We start from the raw sequence: 16026 nt of genomic DNA on the forward strand, positions 1-16026 counted from the left end.
GCATGTTTGCAGAACCGAGGTTTGCTTACAATTTAGTGACAGTCATTAAGCTCTGTGAAGAAAACCACGTGCTGCCTCGGTGTAATCAGGGATGTAATCTGGCCGAGTCTCGGATGTTTGGGGCCCTGGGTTGAAATGGAACGTGTGAGCCCCCCTCTAACTAGCAGAGACATGACACATTCAGGGCTGTTTGCATGTGAATAGATGTCACTGCTCCTGACCCGGCAGCCCCTCCCTCTCAGTCACCTTCGAAGCACCTCTTAACAGGTCGTCATGGGCTGGAGGTGTGAGGGTTGCCATCCCGCTGTGCCTCTCCAATGCTGCGGGCATCTGAGGAGCTTTGGTGCAGCATCGGAGTCAAGAAGGGAGGTGGGTGCAAGCTGTGCCGGCTTTAGGGTGGAGCAACCGGTGCCCTGTTAAAATGACGGATAAATGGCGTCCGTTAAAGATTCCTTCACGGACAACGGACAGACGGCCGAAATTACGGACTGTCCGTGAAATTTACGGACGGTTGGTCACCCTACCCTGCTCCCAGGACCGGTGGACACAGACAGACCCGTCCAACCACAGAGATCACCACCTCCCCATCTGCACCCCGAAGAAACATCTACACTCCGAACTCAATGGAATATATATTGCGAGAATATATTGCTTTCTCTATTTAGTTTCTGTATCTGTGGAATTTATTCATTCACGCCTCCGTTCATTTACTGCTGCTGTAACCATTCGCCTCTTCCAGAGTACTTTTGCTTCTGGTTGGGTGCTTCACGTCCCCTTTAAAGGTTCACAGGGCTGTTTAAAGGCCGTGGTCTCGCGGGTCTCCGCCCTCGGCTGCGCGTGCCCCAGTGGTGTCTGTGAGCGCGAGCCACCGCCCCTCCCTTCCCCGAACAGCTGGTAGCGTCGAGAGGAGAAGCATCAGCCCCGGCGCGAGGACAGTTACCAGCGCGCGAGGACCAGCTCCGGCTCGAGGCCAGCATCCCTCCCGGAGCGAGGACAAGTGACCAGCGCGCGCGGACCGCGGCCGCCCAAGCACGAGGACGCCAGCCGCACCTGCGGGAGGACACCCGTCAGCTCCGCGCTAGGATCTCCAGAGCATCGTCCGGCCGCTCCCCAGCCATGTCCGGAGAGGAGGCAGCCGCGGCCGCCCCGGCGCAGCCCCAGGAGCAGCAGCCGGAGCAGCCTGCGCAGCCCCCACCCGAGGAGCCAGCAGCTGCTGCTGCACCCGCCGCGGAGTCGACCCCGGAGCCTACCTACCGCTGCCTGGTGCTCTCCGGCCACGGCGGCTACGATAAGGTGAAGCTGCAGACACGCAAGGGCGTGCCCGGGCCCCCGCGCGCCGGGGAGGTGCTGGTCCGGGTACGAGCCTGTGGTCTCAACTTCGCTGACCTGATGGGCCGCCAAGGACTGTATGACCGGCTACCAAGCCCCCCCACCACCCTGGGCATGGAGTGCAGCGGCACCGTGGAGCAGCTGGGGGAGGGGGTGACCGACAGACAGGTGAGCGCCACGGCTACTCTTCTAGCACATGGTTTAAAGGGAGTGTGTCTGTAACGCATGCTTGTGTTAGGCGACATTCCTTGGCGGTGTCCTTTCAAGACGTTTGTTGTATGGAAGTGTGCAGGGAGTAGCCCTTTGACTGCTTAGGTACGCTAAACTGTAATAGGCGCTTCACTTGCCAAGATCCCACAGGGAGTGGTCATTAATAAACCATTAAACACCTTTGTAGTGCGAGTGCATGCGGGGATAACTGCTTTAACATACAAACGACCTCGCACGCCTGCCAGACCAGGCACCTCTGCGGGTGAGTACCTTTCGAGCCAGTCTAAGACTCCAGTGTAAATCGCGTCCCTGGCTGTATATGTGCCTAGAGGTCCATGGATGGTTCTAAGGCGCTGTGTGGTGTCTAATGTAAAAGACCAGTCTATAGCTCCTATCAATTGGGTGATCCGAACACTGATTTTTGGCACACAGCAGGCCCCCGCGAGAGGGCCTGGGTAAAGGCGCAACAGGGCTGGAATACCAGAGTGTTCGGTAATCTCCCCGTACTGGCATATGAAGGGAGCAGGGCTGGTCGTGTGCTGTACAACACTGTAATATGAGGGTCGCAGTGAGCATACATCGGACGGCTGACAATGGAGAATTTAAAGGGTGCTAGAGGGCAATACTCTCCTCACGCTGAGCATTTAGCTGAGCTACTTGTTTCGTCAGAGGATGGAGACCGCTCCAATTCCTCTGCCCCCAGGGCTAATCCGCAACAAGTAGCACCTATTGCCGCCCCGCTATCTACATGTCACACCTAAAGGTGTGTTTCTTTTAGTGTGTACCATCTGCCCCTCTGGGACCGCTTCCAAAATCTGTGTAATCTTTTATCCCACCGCCAGGACATATCGGCGAGTTTCGTTGCTCGCTCCCGACATCGGGGGTAAAAGCCTAGTTATGGCTCTTAATTCCGAGGAGACAAACTCGCCCTGCTAACCTTCCGAGGTCTGTACACGGTGTAGCTTTAGGGGTATTACACCCCCGCCCCCATGTATTTTCTGATGAATAATTGGGTACAAGTACTTTCAGTCTCATATGGTGACGTGTCTGTGGGATTTCACCCGGGATTTTTTCATGCACACAGACAAAAACAAACGCACTCATCTGTTTTTGAAAGTCCTTAAACTGTTGAATATTTTACAAAATACTGTTTCTCTCAGTTAGTACTCGTCGCAATCCGCATTCCTATTCCTTTCCGCTTTCCCTTCAGATTTATCCGGCGCCCTGCTAGTCAGTATTTTAACATTAAATCCCAGAGTGAATGGGAAATATGAAGCCCCGCCCCCCATTCTTAGACCATTTTTAGACCAAGCTACGCCCCTGACTACCTGCTCTTCATTAAAACGGCCTGATCCGACCCCCATCACTAACAGCTCTCAACAGCATCCTGGCCACACCCACTCATGCCTAGTCACCCTAGCAACAAGCCATGCGGCAATGACTCCTCAGACACAGGGCGCGTGCAGCTGCCCGCAGCACCTAGAGGCCGCGCAAGTTGCTCACTTTGCGTTAGCAAAAAAAGAGCTGACGTCTTGCAGCGCTAACCGATGTTCCGTGAAAGTGGAGCCTGTCTTAGTACCTCGCGAAAATCAACCGTGTGTAGACCAGTACAGGACTCGTGTCTCGTGAAGGAAGCGCCTTGTGTACTTGTATGCACAGACGTGTAAGAAGGGTGTACCTCCTCCAATGGAGTCTGTGGTGCCTGCTTGGTACTTGCGGCCAGCTCTCCCTCTGTTGCACTCGTGATGGTTACCTACACCTGTTGCATGTTTAGTACATTAAACCTATTTGTTTATCCATTATCTTGATTTAAAATCCTGTTCTGCCCTTGGTCCAGTGAGACCTCTCCCTCAGGGCTATTACACCCCCGTGGGGGGCGGGGGGGTTAGTACCAGTTGTGGACATGCACATCTAAGTAATCTAATGTGGGCAATGTGCATAGTCGATGTCTGTTTTAAAATCTTGGCGGTCATTTGACATAAATACTAAGTGAAAGTGCGCAGCCTTTGAGGGGTAAATACGGTAAAGCAAACCTAGTCTTGTGATGTCATTCATTGTCTCTGACATTTAAATGCGTGGTAGGAATAGGTTTTCCATCCCGCATTCAATCCACGAATAACACGTCATTCCTGCAGAGGTGTTGATTGAAAGGTAAAGAACATGAGCTACATGGTGAGTATGCATGCTTCGGATAGGAAGCCGCGTGAAAACAGTATATCCTTTAACAGTAGGATTGGCTACTAGTGCTTGCATAGCGTGTTTACCACGCCTTTTGTGTAAAACACCTATACTGACTCATTCTGAGACAAGAGCCCGTTCTCATTAATATGTAAAAGACATAGGGGCATATTTACAATAACTGGGGCATCCCTGCAAATCAGCAGGGATGCGCCAGTTGTTGTACGCCACAGCTCCACCATTATAGATGCCCCGCATTTACAATGTGGTGCACCATGGGGAAAAAACGGCAGAGATGCGTGACGTATCTGTGCCGTAAAAGTAGTGCATTGCTGGAGCTGCGACGCAGCTCCAGCAATGCTCAGGGGGCCCTATCTAGTTAATGCTGCGTCAATCCTTACGCCTGCTTCAGGCAGGCGCAGGGTTTTGACGCAGCATGGGCCTAAAAGTGACTGAGTGAAATCTTGTAGATTTCACTCGGCCACTTTTAGGAAGCGTTCCTGTGCGGAAACGCCCCCTCCCTGCGCAGGAATGCCTACATGTGGCGCAGGGCATTACAAGGTGACGCATCACGTTGTAAGTACCCCATACCACGGAGCAGGATTTGCACCGCCGCTGCGTCACAAAAGTGACGCAACGGCGGCGTAAATGAGGCGTAAGGGGCTTTTAAATCTGCCCCTTAATGTCTTCTCCACAAGTACAAAATCAATACATTCCTTGCATGAAGCTGCAACTTTTACATGCCACGTACTGGCCTTTCATGCACACCTTGCAGACCTCAGCCATCTGATTCTTTGTATGGATCAATAACCGCGCCCCGCCAATGTACCATCAGTTAATACCATCGCTTCATCGCCATTCTGCTTAGTGATTAATAACTGCCCTTGCAATACCCTAATTGAATGATGCTCGTTTTCGGTAATTTGACAATTACATGGCATTAGAAATCCCCGCATCTGTTGTGCCACGGCGGCTCTTTCTTGAATCTGAGCCATGATTTAGGGGGTGGGGAGCAAGTATGAGTGTAACGCGTGACTTCATCCCAGCTACTGGTAATTAGTTTTGGGCGCCTTCCAGTTCTTCGGGTTTTCTCAGTGTGCGCCCAGGCCGGACCCGACCACATGCAAATGAGCCTTAGTCCAGTGCCGGTAGGAACAGTGCACCGGAAGCGCAGGCCATATATGCCCACAGGGGGGAAACCAGGAGCCCCAGACCGGATGTGACCATGTTGGCCCCCCATCAGTGGCTCAGGTCATTCATTGCTCACTGTTAATCCACCGGTGACCGGTGGGTCTGCTGCCACAATACAGCAACTCGACGGTCAGGGGCCGGGGCAATAGATGTTGGGTTCCGGTTATTGGGTGTGTGCACAACGTTTGCTCTTACTGCCCCGTGTGCCTCTGGTGACTTGATGCCCGTTACTCTGCGGCGCACGCGAAGGCCTGGTATCCTTAAAGGGCAGCACGTGTCGAGTTTCTCACGTTGAGAGCCGTGCGCTCTGTCCCGCGGCCTAGCGTTCCAGCTGGGTTCCGTCCCGTGGTCGTTAGGGATGTAAAAGATGGATGGAGCCATTACTCGACCGTAACTGTTGCATGACCTGGGCGGCTTTGTTTGGCTTCTGCGTGCCGCATCCAGAGGCTCCTGTGAGCACTGACGGCAAAAGCACCTCTGACTGGGGCGCCAGGGCCCCAGGGATGGAGCGGTTTTGGGATGGTGGGTGTTGAGTTTTAGAGGGGGTGCTTCTTTTATTAAGTGGTTCATCAGATGGTGTGCACATGGGTAAAGGGCGTGACTCTTTAAAGTTATCGGCGCTGCAATCCTCGCAGATGAAGATACAGGCCTGTCCTTTCATGCACACATTGCCTTTCATGGAGTGGCGCGGGGGATGGTAGCGCAAGTGGGGAGTCCACCCTAAACGTAGGAACTGTCATCGTGCTAGCTTTTGACAATAGTTTGGAGTAACATTATTGGTCTGGTAACCTTGCATCGGAATCCGGAAACTCATCAATTCGTTGGCAGACTGCTTGCGATTTATGTGCAGTATAGTTCATTAATGGGTTCGCGCCGGTCGTCGACATTCCGCGCTGCTTTTGTCTCCGTCTGATCGCCTTCCAGGGTGCGGCTCCCCGCGGTGCAGGAATCCTGCTGCCGTGCCCCTATGCTCGGCTCGTGCCTCGTGAGCAGTGCGCATCTCCCATCCCCGCCGCCGCCCATGGACCACGGGGAGAACAATGGGCAGGCAGCGCGCGTGCCTGGCTTAGCAGAGCATCAGGGCGCCGGATGCAGGCCGCGCCCACCCCGACCGCGGCATGCCATGATGGCTATCTTCCCACCAAAGATAGCAGTGACCTTTTGCCTCTCCGCCAACCCCCCCCCCCCCCCCCCCAACCCTCGGATTCACGTTCTTCAGCAGCAGTTGTAAATATCCGGCTTGACTCGGACTCTCTCAGTATAGGATATGAAATAACATTTTTACAGAAGCTTGTTGTCACAAGTAAGCCACGTTGAGATCTAAGTGTGAGTCTGCCTGTGGGGGCAGAGTGATTCGATTTGTGTTCAGTAGGATGTTTGGTTACAGCAATGAAAGCATGAAAATGAGGTCGTGCCCGCACAAGCCACCGTATAAGTGTCGATTTATACAAATACTCCATAGTGCGTTATTGCACTGATCGGGTACTTCACAGCCTACAAGTCTCCCTATCATTTTTTTACGTATTTTACTTTAACAATGCCCGTAAAGTAGCTTAACTGAGGGGGGAAAACTGATGGGTGCTACAATTATTATCCCCTGTCTTTTATTTTTGGCCTCCATCCAGTCCATCATTTCTTATTGCCCACCATGCCACATTAGACCGGAACCAGACGTATGTAAATCAGCCTTGGTCCTGCTCCAATCTTCATTTCTCAGGACCTAATGGTTGCCAGATGCTTGGATTGATACCCGTGACTGGGCTCCCCGTGGAATTCACGGGGTGGATTTGATTTCCTCTTATGAGGAATGTGAGTCTTGAAGCTGAGGGAGGCAACTATGTAGAAGCAAAGTGTCTTCCTTATTTTGGTTAGTTGGATTGCAAATCAATCTATGTATAAGCCAATCCTATTTTTGTTGTTTAGTCTGTTGCAATGAGTATGAACGTGGTTTTTGTTGAGTTTAGTTTCTGTTGGTTTAAACTTCCCGCCTTGAATGGTGGAAACATAGTTCGTTAGATGGTCCAACCACTTAAGGATGATGTTTTCTGGTGTATAACTGCATAGTGATGCAGCTTGGTATCCTTATAGGCCAGAAGGGCAAAGGGGTTTTATAAAGATGTTAAAGGCCGCTGGAGAAAGGATTGGATTGACCTTAGTAGGATGCTGCAGGTGACGTAGATGCGTTCTGATCTGGGGCGCGCATCATGTTTTATTTATGAAGTTTTATGAAGCGCGAACATGACAAATTTGGTGTTGGAGCACTGTGCAACATAACAAATAGCATCAAATATTCAAGGAGCAAAATATAGAATATACAGTTTTAAAAGAGAACACAAAGAAACATAGAAAACACCAGTACTGAAATCAAATTGGCACGGATAGTCTCCTCTGAGAATAAGGAGATTATTCAGTACTCTAATTTTTACTCAATTTTTTGGAAGAGAGAGAATATGAGGGGATTGTCCTGATCTCTTGGAAGAGTGTTCCAAATTCTTGGGGCAATTCCGGAGAAAGTTCTTTAATAGGTTTACTTTTTGTGAAATTTTAGGGGTTTCAGTAGTATGGAGCATGTACCACCAGAAGATCTATTCCTTTCAGAATAAACTAGTCCCTGAGCCAGGTAGTGAGGAGTGTTGTGTTGGATGACCTTGTACATCATACATGCAATTTTTAGGTGAATCCTGGATTTCCAGGTAGCCAGAGCAGAGAGTGGAAGGCTGGGGTCATGTCGTCATTTTACTATATGCCTGTGATGAGTCGTGCAGCTGCATTGAGGGTAGCCCTCAGCGGTGCTAGTTTATTTTTGGTAGGCCAACAAGGTAGCATCCTCGTAGTACAATTTGGAGATCGTGAGAGCATGAGCTGCCATCCTGAGATCTGCATTGGACAGGAAGGGCTTTAGTTTTCTTAAGACATGGAGATTGGCCCAACCTGGTTGTGGAGCTGATGCGATTCAGCATGGAGAGGTTGTAGTCTAGTAGTGTTATTCTTAGGGATTTTGCTGAATCAACGATATGTTGGGTACAGTTCAAGGCGGTGAGCAGTATGAGCTAGTCTTTGATTTTAGAGATGGGGTTGGGTGGCAATATTAATAGGAATTCGGTTTTGAGGGTGTAAATTTTGAGGTGGTTGAGTTAACCAGTCTTGAGTTTTGTTCAAGATGTTATTGAGATTGCTGATATCGTTTGGGGTGGTAATCTTCATGTACAATTGCGTGTCGGTGTACATATGGTAGGAGATGTTGGAGCATTTTGATTTCAGTCAGGGGTTCCATGTAAAGATTAAACGGGGTTGTGGAAAGTGAAGAACCTTGGGGAACGCAGATGGTGACCTGCTTCTAATCGGATAAGTCATGATTGATTAGGACTCGTTGAGATCTGTTTTGTAGAAATGAGCAGAGCCATTTTAATACGATACCAGAGAGACCCATCCTATGTTCTAAGAGGTTCAGGAGGGTTTCATATTTGACTGTGTCAAACGCTGCTAATAGGTTAAGAGCATTAAAAGACCAGATTCATTATGATTGAGAAAGCTTAAAGCATAGTCAACAATGTGGACCTTGCCAGTTCCAGTACTGTGACCTGGTCTAAAACCAGATTGGCAGTGGTCGAGGAGTTGGTGCTGGTCAGTGGGATTACAGAGTTGTGACCAGAAAGGTCCGCGTCTGGCTAGGTGTGACTTTTCCACTTTTTAGACAGTCCAGTATGGTGCCTTGCAAAGGAGAGGTGTTGATAATTCTTGTCCTTAGGAGTATTAGGAGGTGTGAAGTTTCCTTGAGTAATTTGGAGGGGAGAGGATCATTAGTGGTTGGAAAGTTTAGTGGAAGATAATAGTTTTGAGAGGTCAGTCCGCAAATGTCCGAAAGATGGACCATGAGGCATTGTTTTTAGGTTTCAATGAGAAGGTTGCTAGGTGGAGGTGCATTGTGGCAGTTTTCAGGCAGTAAGTAATTCACAGCAATGCAGAGTTCATTATCAATTGAATTAGTTTTCTCAAAATAGGTGGAAAATGCTTGACAATTTGGTAGGGTTGTAATGTCAGATGTGGATGATTTGCGTTTCCCATTTGTTTAACCAGTTAGAGTTTTTTGGGGACTGTTTAAGGCTGTGTCCAGTTGCTGATGGAAATATTCTCATTCGGCACTTCTGATGAACCTATTGTAGTTCCTCCTATTTTGCATAACAGTTTAAGGTTTGAGAAAGATTGGATCTATCTCTACACTTTCTGTAAGTCTAAGGGTACGCCGTCGTTTGTTAAGGCTACAGTTGAACCAGGTGTTCTTCTTATTTTTCTTTAATCGATGACATTTAATATAGAGCTAAAGTAGTGCTTAGTGACCGTCCACCATATCAGTGGGAGGAGACGAGAAGTTAAGACTGGTGGTGGATATCATGTCTGGATTGAGTTTTCACTGGCTGGTCTTAGCGGATGGTTGCCTTTTCAACAATGGAGAAGGTGATGCAGTAATGATCGGTTCAGCCGCAGGGTGAAATAGAATCCAAAAGTATGGTTCTTTCCTTGGCTGTGATGAAGTCTAAGATGGCCCCCTTTATAGGAGTAGGGCTTTTACATACTTTGGTCAGGTTGAGGTAGTGGAGGAAAGCCTTGAAGCAAATCACTAGTGGATCCATGGTGTCATTCCACTGAATATTGAAGTAGCCTAGAAAAATCTGGTTGTTGTATGGGGCAAGGTTGGTGGAGATTATCTTCATTATTTGTTTGAAGGTAAGATTATCACCCAGTGGTGGTAGAAAGTGTGCAGAGTGCAGGTGGCTTTGTCTTTGGTAGAGAGATTAATCATATATTCACAGCCAGATGTTGGAGAGAAAAGTGATTGTTTTACAGAGGTTGGCTAAGGTTGAACTCAGAGAAAACTGAGGTGATATTTTTTGGAAAACTTTTCCCTATTTGGTCCTCAATATGGTGGCCCCCGTTGCTAGGGGCACAGCCATCCCCGGTGCAGAAAGTCAGAAATCTAGGTGTGATTTTTGATGAGGGACTCAATTTTGTCCAACATGCTAATCAAGTAGCCTCCACAGCTTTTTTGTAAACTCAAACTCCTTAGAAAAATCATCCCATTTCTTTCAGACAAAGGAGGTAAAACAGTGGTGAGCTCACTAGTACTGTCCGCCTTAGATTACTGCAATGGCCTGTTCTTGAATGCTCAGGCCCGGGTTGTGGCTAAAATGCAAATGGTCCAGAATGCGGCTGCTAGGCTGCTGTCTGGCACCCCTAAATTTCAACCAATTAAACAGGCTATCAGGAGCTATCACTGGCTGACGGTGACGAACAGAATTAAGTTTAAAACTTTGTGTATCACCTTCAAAGCCACTCGACAGCAAGGGCCAAAGTTCCTGGGAGAAGCTTATACTCTACCGCCCCACCAGACAACTAAGGTCATTAAATGCTCTCCGCCTCACTGTACCTAGAACCAAGACAGTCACTTGGGGAGACAGATCTTTCACCATCGCCGCAGCCAGACTTTAGAATACCCTCCCACTGGAAATTAGATCCTCTCCCACACTGCTACAGTTTAGAAAACGGTTGAAGACGTGGCTGTTTAACCAATGAGCCCCTCACTTTCCTGCACCATTAAAATGCATACTGAGCCCAGGCCATAATGAGTCTCAGCGCCAAGACGCCCATGGGCATACGCCGCGCTTTATAAATTTAAAAAATAAATAAATAGAAGCAATACCACCCAAAGGTGGATAGCACAATCTTGACGGATGATGGAGTAGCTGGTTGGAACCATGATGTATAGTAGAAGAGGAATCCTTCAGCCAGGTTTCAGTGAGAATTAAGCTATCTAGGCCTAAGTTGAGTAATAAGTCCTGTATGTCTGCAGCGTGTTTCATTGCAGATCTGCAGTGGAGTAGTGACTCACATTTTATGCTGGGTTTGGGAACTGTGGTGGAAGAGTGAGATGGGAACACGTTTGAGGTTAGATTTAATAATGATTCTGGGTTTGGTATGTTGTATCCTCAGCGATTGGGTGATAATGGTTTGAATCCTAACTGGAGGTGAGACATGGTGGGTGGGATCTTAGAGAGAAGGGAGAGGATATCTTTGGTTGTAAGGTGCTTGCGAAGCTTGTTGGGCTGTGTGTAATAGTCTAGATTAGGTTTGCATCTCCATCTAGGTTGAGATCTGGAGTATTCACAACCACAACTACCTGCGGAAGGGCTAGTGGGAGAGGGAAGATTACAGTGCTGGTGGAAGATCGAAAGGTTCAATTTATTGAGTTCCAGATTCGAGGTGATGCATAGAGGACAAAAGATATCATCCTGTTACAACTGTATATCTGATTGTATAGTATCCAGTGTAGAATAGAGCTTATGGGGTATTGGTGCGAATGGGGTTACAGCAGAGAAGTGACAGGGTGGGGAATCATCTAAAATATTGTTGTGTGAAGGAGGGATTCTTTAGTTTTGTAGTATCCCTATCTAAGGTGATGGGAGGCCATAGATACTAGGTCAAGAAAATGTTGAGGCTGCACTCCAGATGTATTGATGTCAGAAGGAGCATGTTAAGGCTGAGTGAGACATGTGGTTTGTGGGAGCCCCTGCATGTTTAGTGGTTCGCTGATTGGGGGAGATGTGTATCCCAAGCAGAGATTGAGCAGTGTTGTGAATTGTTTTGTTATTAGGCTGGATGTGTGGGTTGACTAAGTTAGGGGGGGGTTGGAGGAATGGTCGGCACTAATGGTCAGTTGCAGTAACTGTTCACTTGGTAGTTATTTATTTATTTAGGAAGTTTTCTATAGCGCTGTCAAGACCCGGAGGTAACGTAGCGCTTTACAGTAAAAGAATGACATAAAATCAGCAGAGACATGACATATGAAAGGTATTAGCAGTCAACGAGTGTCATAGTGAGCGGAACATAATTGTACTGCAGAACTTCTTTGGTTACTGGATTCAGTGTAGTGTCATAGTTCAGGGGTTGCTTTCTGGCCTGAGTTATCCACCACCAAGGGAGCGGAAAAGGAACAAGGATTTGAATTGGCTTTTGAATTCCACAAAAGACTGTATAGTTCTGATGTGCGGGGGGGTGGAGTTCCAGATTTTGGGGGCGTTTCCCGTGAAAGATTAGTCCGATGTTCTTTTCTTTCTGGTTTTAGGTAGGATGAGCAGGAAAGGGTTAGAGCTTCTCAGATTCCTGGCTTGGCCTGCTTTTTTTGAGTTGTTTTTGCCAAGTATTCGGGTTTGCCGGTATGGGGGGCTTTGTGGGTTAGGCAGGCCGTTCTGGAGTTATTTCGCATTTCTACTGAGAGCCATTTGAGTTCTTTGAGTGCTGGGGAGATGTGATTAATTTTTTTGATGCCGGTGACCATTCTGGCTGCCGCATGTAATGTTATTTTGATTGATGCCAAGTTCAAGTTTAGGAATACCTGTTAGGATTGCGTTCCCATAGTCCTGTCTTGACAGAACCAGATATTGAGTGGCCAGTTTGAGATCCTTGTTGGGAATGTAGGGTTTGATTTTGCTCAGAAGTCTGAGGTTAAAGAATGCACTTTTAGCCGAGTTCTTGATGTGTTTTATCATGTTTAGTTTGGAGTCTAAGGTGATGCCAAGAGATTTAACCTCATCAGCGTGGCGCAAATTTGTGCGCTGTGCTGAACGTTCCATTGGGCTTATGAAACCACGACGGAACGGTTCCGTCATAAGCACAGGTCAACCGACACTCATGACGGAACCGTTCTGTCATGAGCATCGGAGGGGTTAACAGTCTGCTAGAGTAAGATTCCCTTTGAGCGCATTGATTGCTTTTAGCCATTCGGTGATTTGCGAGTTGTCTTCCTTGTTCGACATGAGGAGTGTCTCGGTCTTGTCTGGATTTAGTTTCAAGTGATTGTTTGTCAGCCATTCTTGAACATCTTTCAGGACATCATTTAGTCTGTGGATGTTATTGAGAGAGGCAGTTTCCAGATTTGTGTATCGTCCGCGTGGAGGTGGAAGCGGATCTTTGCTTTCCTGAGTACCTTGGATAGTGGTTCCATATAGATGTTAAAAAGCTGAGGAGAGAGCACCGATCCTTGGGGGGTGGGGGGGGGGCCTTGTTGACCTGCTGGCTTTCCTGAGTACCTTGGATAGTGGTTCTATATAGATGTTAAGAAGCTGAGGAGAGAGCACAGATCCTTGGGGGGCGGGGGGGGGTGCCCTTGTAGACCTGCTGGGTTTCGGATTCCCCCCCCCCCCCCTTCCCAACATCCCTGTTTTGGTTGGGTTGTGGGGGACACCTGGGTTCTGTAAAAAAACGAGTTGAGGCTAACTCCTTCACCGCTCCACTGACATATGTAAACAAGTCATGAAATATGTATTCAGTGTGCCTATGGGCACTAGACACGAATAACAAGAAATGCTGCTGCAGTGCTTCTGTTATGCTTGTTCCTTCATAGGAGACAGGCTTTTGGCACAGTGGTACCCTTACGCTCATTGGGTTACGCGTGGCGCTAGCCCCCAAAAGTTGTGCACAGGAATGTAGAACGTGCATTTGAAGACCAGGTGTCCTCTTATTGTTTGGCTGAGTATGAGGAGAATGTTGAAGGTCTGAATTAGAACTACACGTGGATGTGACGATTGGGACTATGTGCTGTAGTACAGATTGCAGACACAATTGAAATATTTGGTGCATGTGTGTGGTGAAATGGAGGTGTTCAAGTCCTTAGGCAGCCTTTAATTGGACCACAAAAAGAGTGTCTTGCCTTGGCCTGAACTTAGCTGAGGAAGCCCATGGGGATTGGTGGGTACTGGGTAGTTGCATCTACTGAGCTGTACTGGTTTGGGCTTGGCTCTTTATGTCCATTTCCATGGGTGGGACTTGTGTTTCTTCGTGCATGGTTTTGTCTAGTGAGTCCGTGATAAGATATCTTGGCTAGATCACCTACACCATTTACGAACAGTTCAAGCAGTGGTGCTGGAACGGGTTTCAAACTGGGAGTGCTGTCATCATTGTTACATCATTGAACTCAGAAATGGAAAATCAAGCAACACAAAATGTGTGGCAAATGAGCCAAACCCATGCAGCAGGAAACTAGAACTGTGTAGTATTTGGCTGGATACAATGGTCCTAAGACAATTGCCAACATGTTTCAGCCAGTGAATGGCCCTATGGGTCCACGGCTTTCTTCAGGGCAAACCAAAGTGCAAAGTCCCTCCCTGGAAATACACAGTGGAAACAATTCATTTAAAAATAATTATTTCAAGAGGACACCGTATGGACTTACTTATCCTCAGTCTGGCGTTCACTCAAGCATTTGTCCAACCTGTAAGGAGACAAAACACAGCCAAGTCTTGTATGTGATCACTAAATTGACAGTCACTATGCCTCATGCTTGTAGCACATTCCTCTTATTTGACTTTATAAGGGCTTAGCGCAGCGCAATTATAGTGTGGTGTGAAATATTCAACGCACCCTTTCTTCTGTAATAAATACCTCTGAGGACACCGTGCCAGAGTCCTGTCGTGCACATTATTTCATTTAGTGCCCAACATGCAAAAGTGGCCCCCACAAACGTTTTTTTTTTATCTATTAAGAGAGAAACTGATCGCGTTAACCCACCTAATTTAAAACCATAGTATCACATCCCGCCGGGTGTGGTGAGAAATCAAATGACTGTAGTTTGTCATTCATGGCTGAAACATGTTGACAATTGTTTTCGGGTCATAGGACCAATGTATCTTGGGAACACCCTATTTATTTTTAATATCCACCATTACTCCATATTAAAGGGATGGACTCTGGTTTTTAAAAAACATCTTTAACCCCCCTGACCTATTCTCATAAGTGCTCCCTGAAATACGGGCAAGCCCACACTGGCCTGTAGGAGCCAGGGTGAACCCGATTATGAAGCATGACACTACTAGAGTGTGTGATAGTTACTATACAAGAGGCATTGCTCCCAATAGTGGTAGTAGCATATGATTAGATCACCTTCTGATAGAGAACTGTGCCTATATTATTGTAGAATGTATCCAGGCATAGTAGTGCAAGGTAATGTGTATGATCATAGAATGAACCACTTTATGGAGTCAAGCGCCTCTACAGGATTTGTTTGGAGGAGTGCAGCCCTTCATTGACAAGGTCTGAACATGCATTTATGTGATTAGGTGGTATGCTAAAGGTAAATGTCTTTATGTGGTTAGGAAGGCAGCTAATGGTCATTTTCTCTAGCTCGCATGCTGGCCTCCAAGCTTCCCTTAGAAAGCCAAAACTGACTTCAGAGCAGCAGCTCTGACCTCACAGAAGATGGTTGCAAGATTTTAGTCAAATTGTTGGATTCTCTCTGTGGTAGGTGAGGGCAATACTGACTTCCTCTGCTTTCTGTACCATTAAAGTGTAGCTATTGATTTCTCTGAAGGAGTCCAGGGGGGTAAAAGACACCCCTCTCTGGAGAAGTAGCTAGATTACCAGCATTTTGTAAGGCCAGTAAACAAAAAACGAATCTGTGTTGTAAGAAGGAAGGTCATGAGCAGAGCACTCTTCTGTGCAGCATTAGTCTGTCTGCTCTAGATGCAGCATTGGAGTCTGACATGGAAAGTTCCTCCATATGGGCAAACCTCCGTGCCCAAGCAAGGTGTTCTGCTTTGTCATGAAAACAGTCTCAAACTTACCTTTTGCTGGTTACATGTCTGCTGACTTAGAGGGTGCAAGTAGCGTTGGAGTCTGATACAGGGGCAGCGCTTAAATATGCATTGGTTTACTTTTTTGGAATGCATATGTGTTTCTACCTTTTTTATAGCTCAAACCTAACCAAAAGGCATCTGTGCACTGTATATGGTCAAAATCAAGCATAAAGTAAAAAAGTGATGGGAAAGGCACTGTTTTTTTTATAGGGGGGGGGCTATTAATGCAGTGTTCTTTCACTTCTTTGTTGAGGTGCATCCTCAAGTCTTTTCTAAATTGGAGTTGTTGGGGTGGTCCTTTTTTTACACTTCTGTCTTTAGTCTGTTGGTGTTCTGGATGCAGGTGTGCAGAAAACCACCTGAGATGTAGAACTTGCCCACAAGATAAGTGGGGTGCTGGCCTTCATGGCTTTGTAATTGATGTAGCTGGTTTTGAAGATGGTGTGGACTAAGCAAGGGGACCCCAAAAGTTTCCTGAGTATGTTGTGGCTGT

The 16026-nt window shown here is 47.5% G+C and overlaps 1 protein-coding gene across 1 annotated transcript in view; it reads left to right on the plus strand.

Moving 5' to 3' along the window:
* Nucleotides 1-823: 823 nt before the first annotated feature.
* Nucleotides 824-16026, plus strand: part of VAT1 (vesicle amine transport 1) — a 197473-nt gene continuing 182270 nt past the window's right edge. The window contains exon 1 of the mRNA XM_086924054.1: nucleotides 824-1497. Within this exon, the coding sequence (XP_086780180.1) occupies nucleotides 1117-1497 (381 nt within the window). The 5' untranslated portion in view covers nucleotides 824-1116. The remainder of the gene's footprint in view (nucleotides 1498-16026) is intronic.

The sequence above is a fragment of the Lissotriton vulgaris genome, chromosome 5 (genome assembly GCF_964263255.1).
Source record: "Lissotriton vulgaris chromosome 5, aLisVul1.2, whole genome shotgun sequence".
Lineage (NCBI taxonomy): Eukaryota > Metazoa > Chordata > Amphibia > Caudata > Salamandridae > Lissotriton > Lissotriton vulgaris.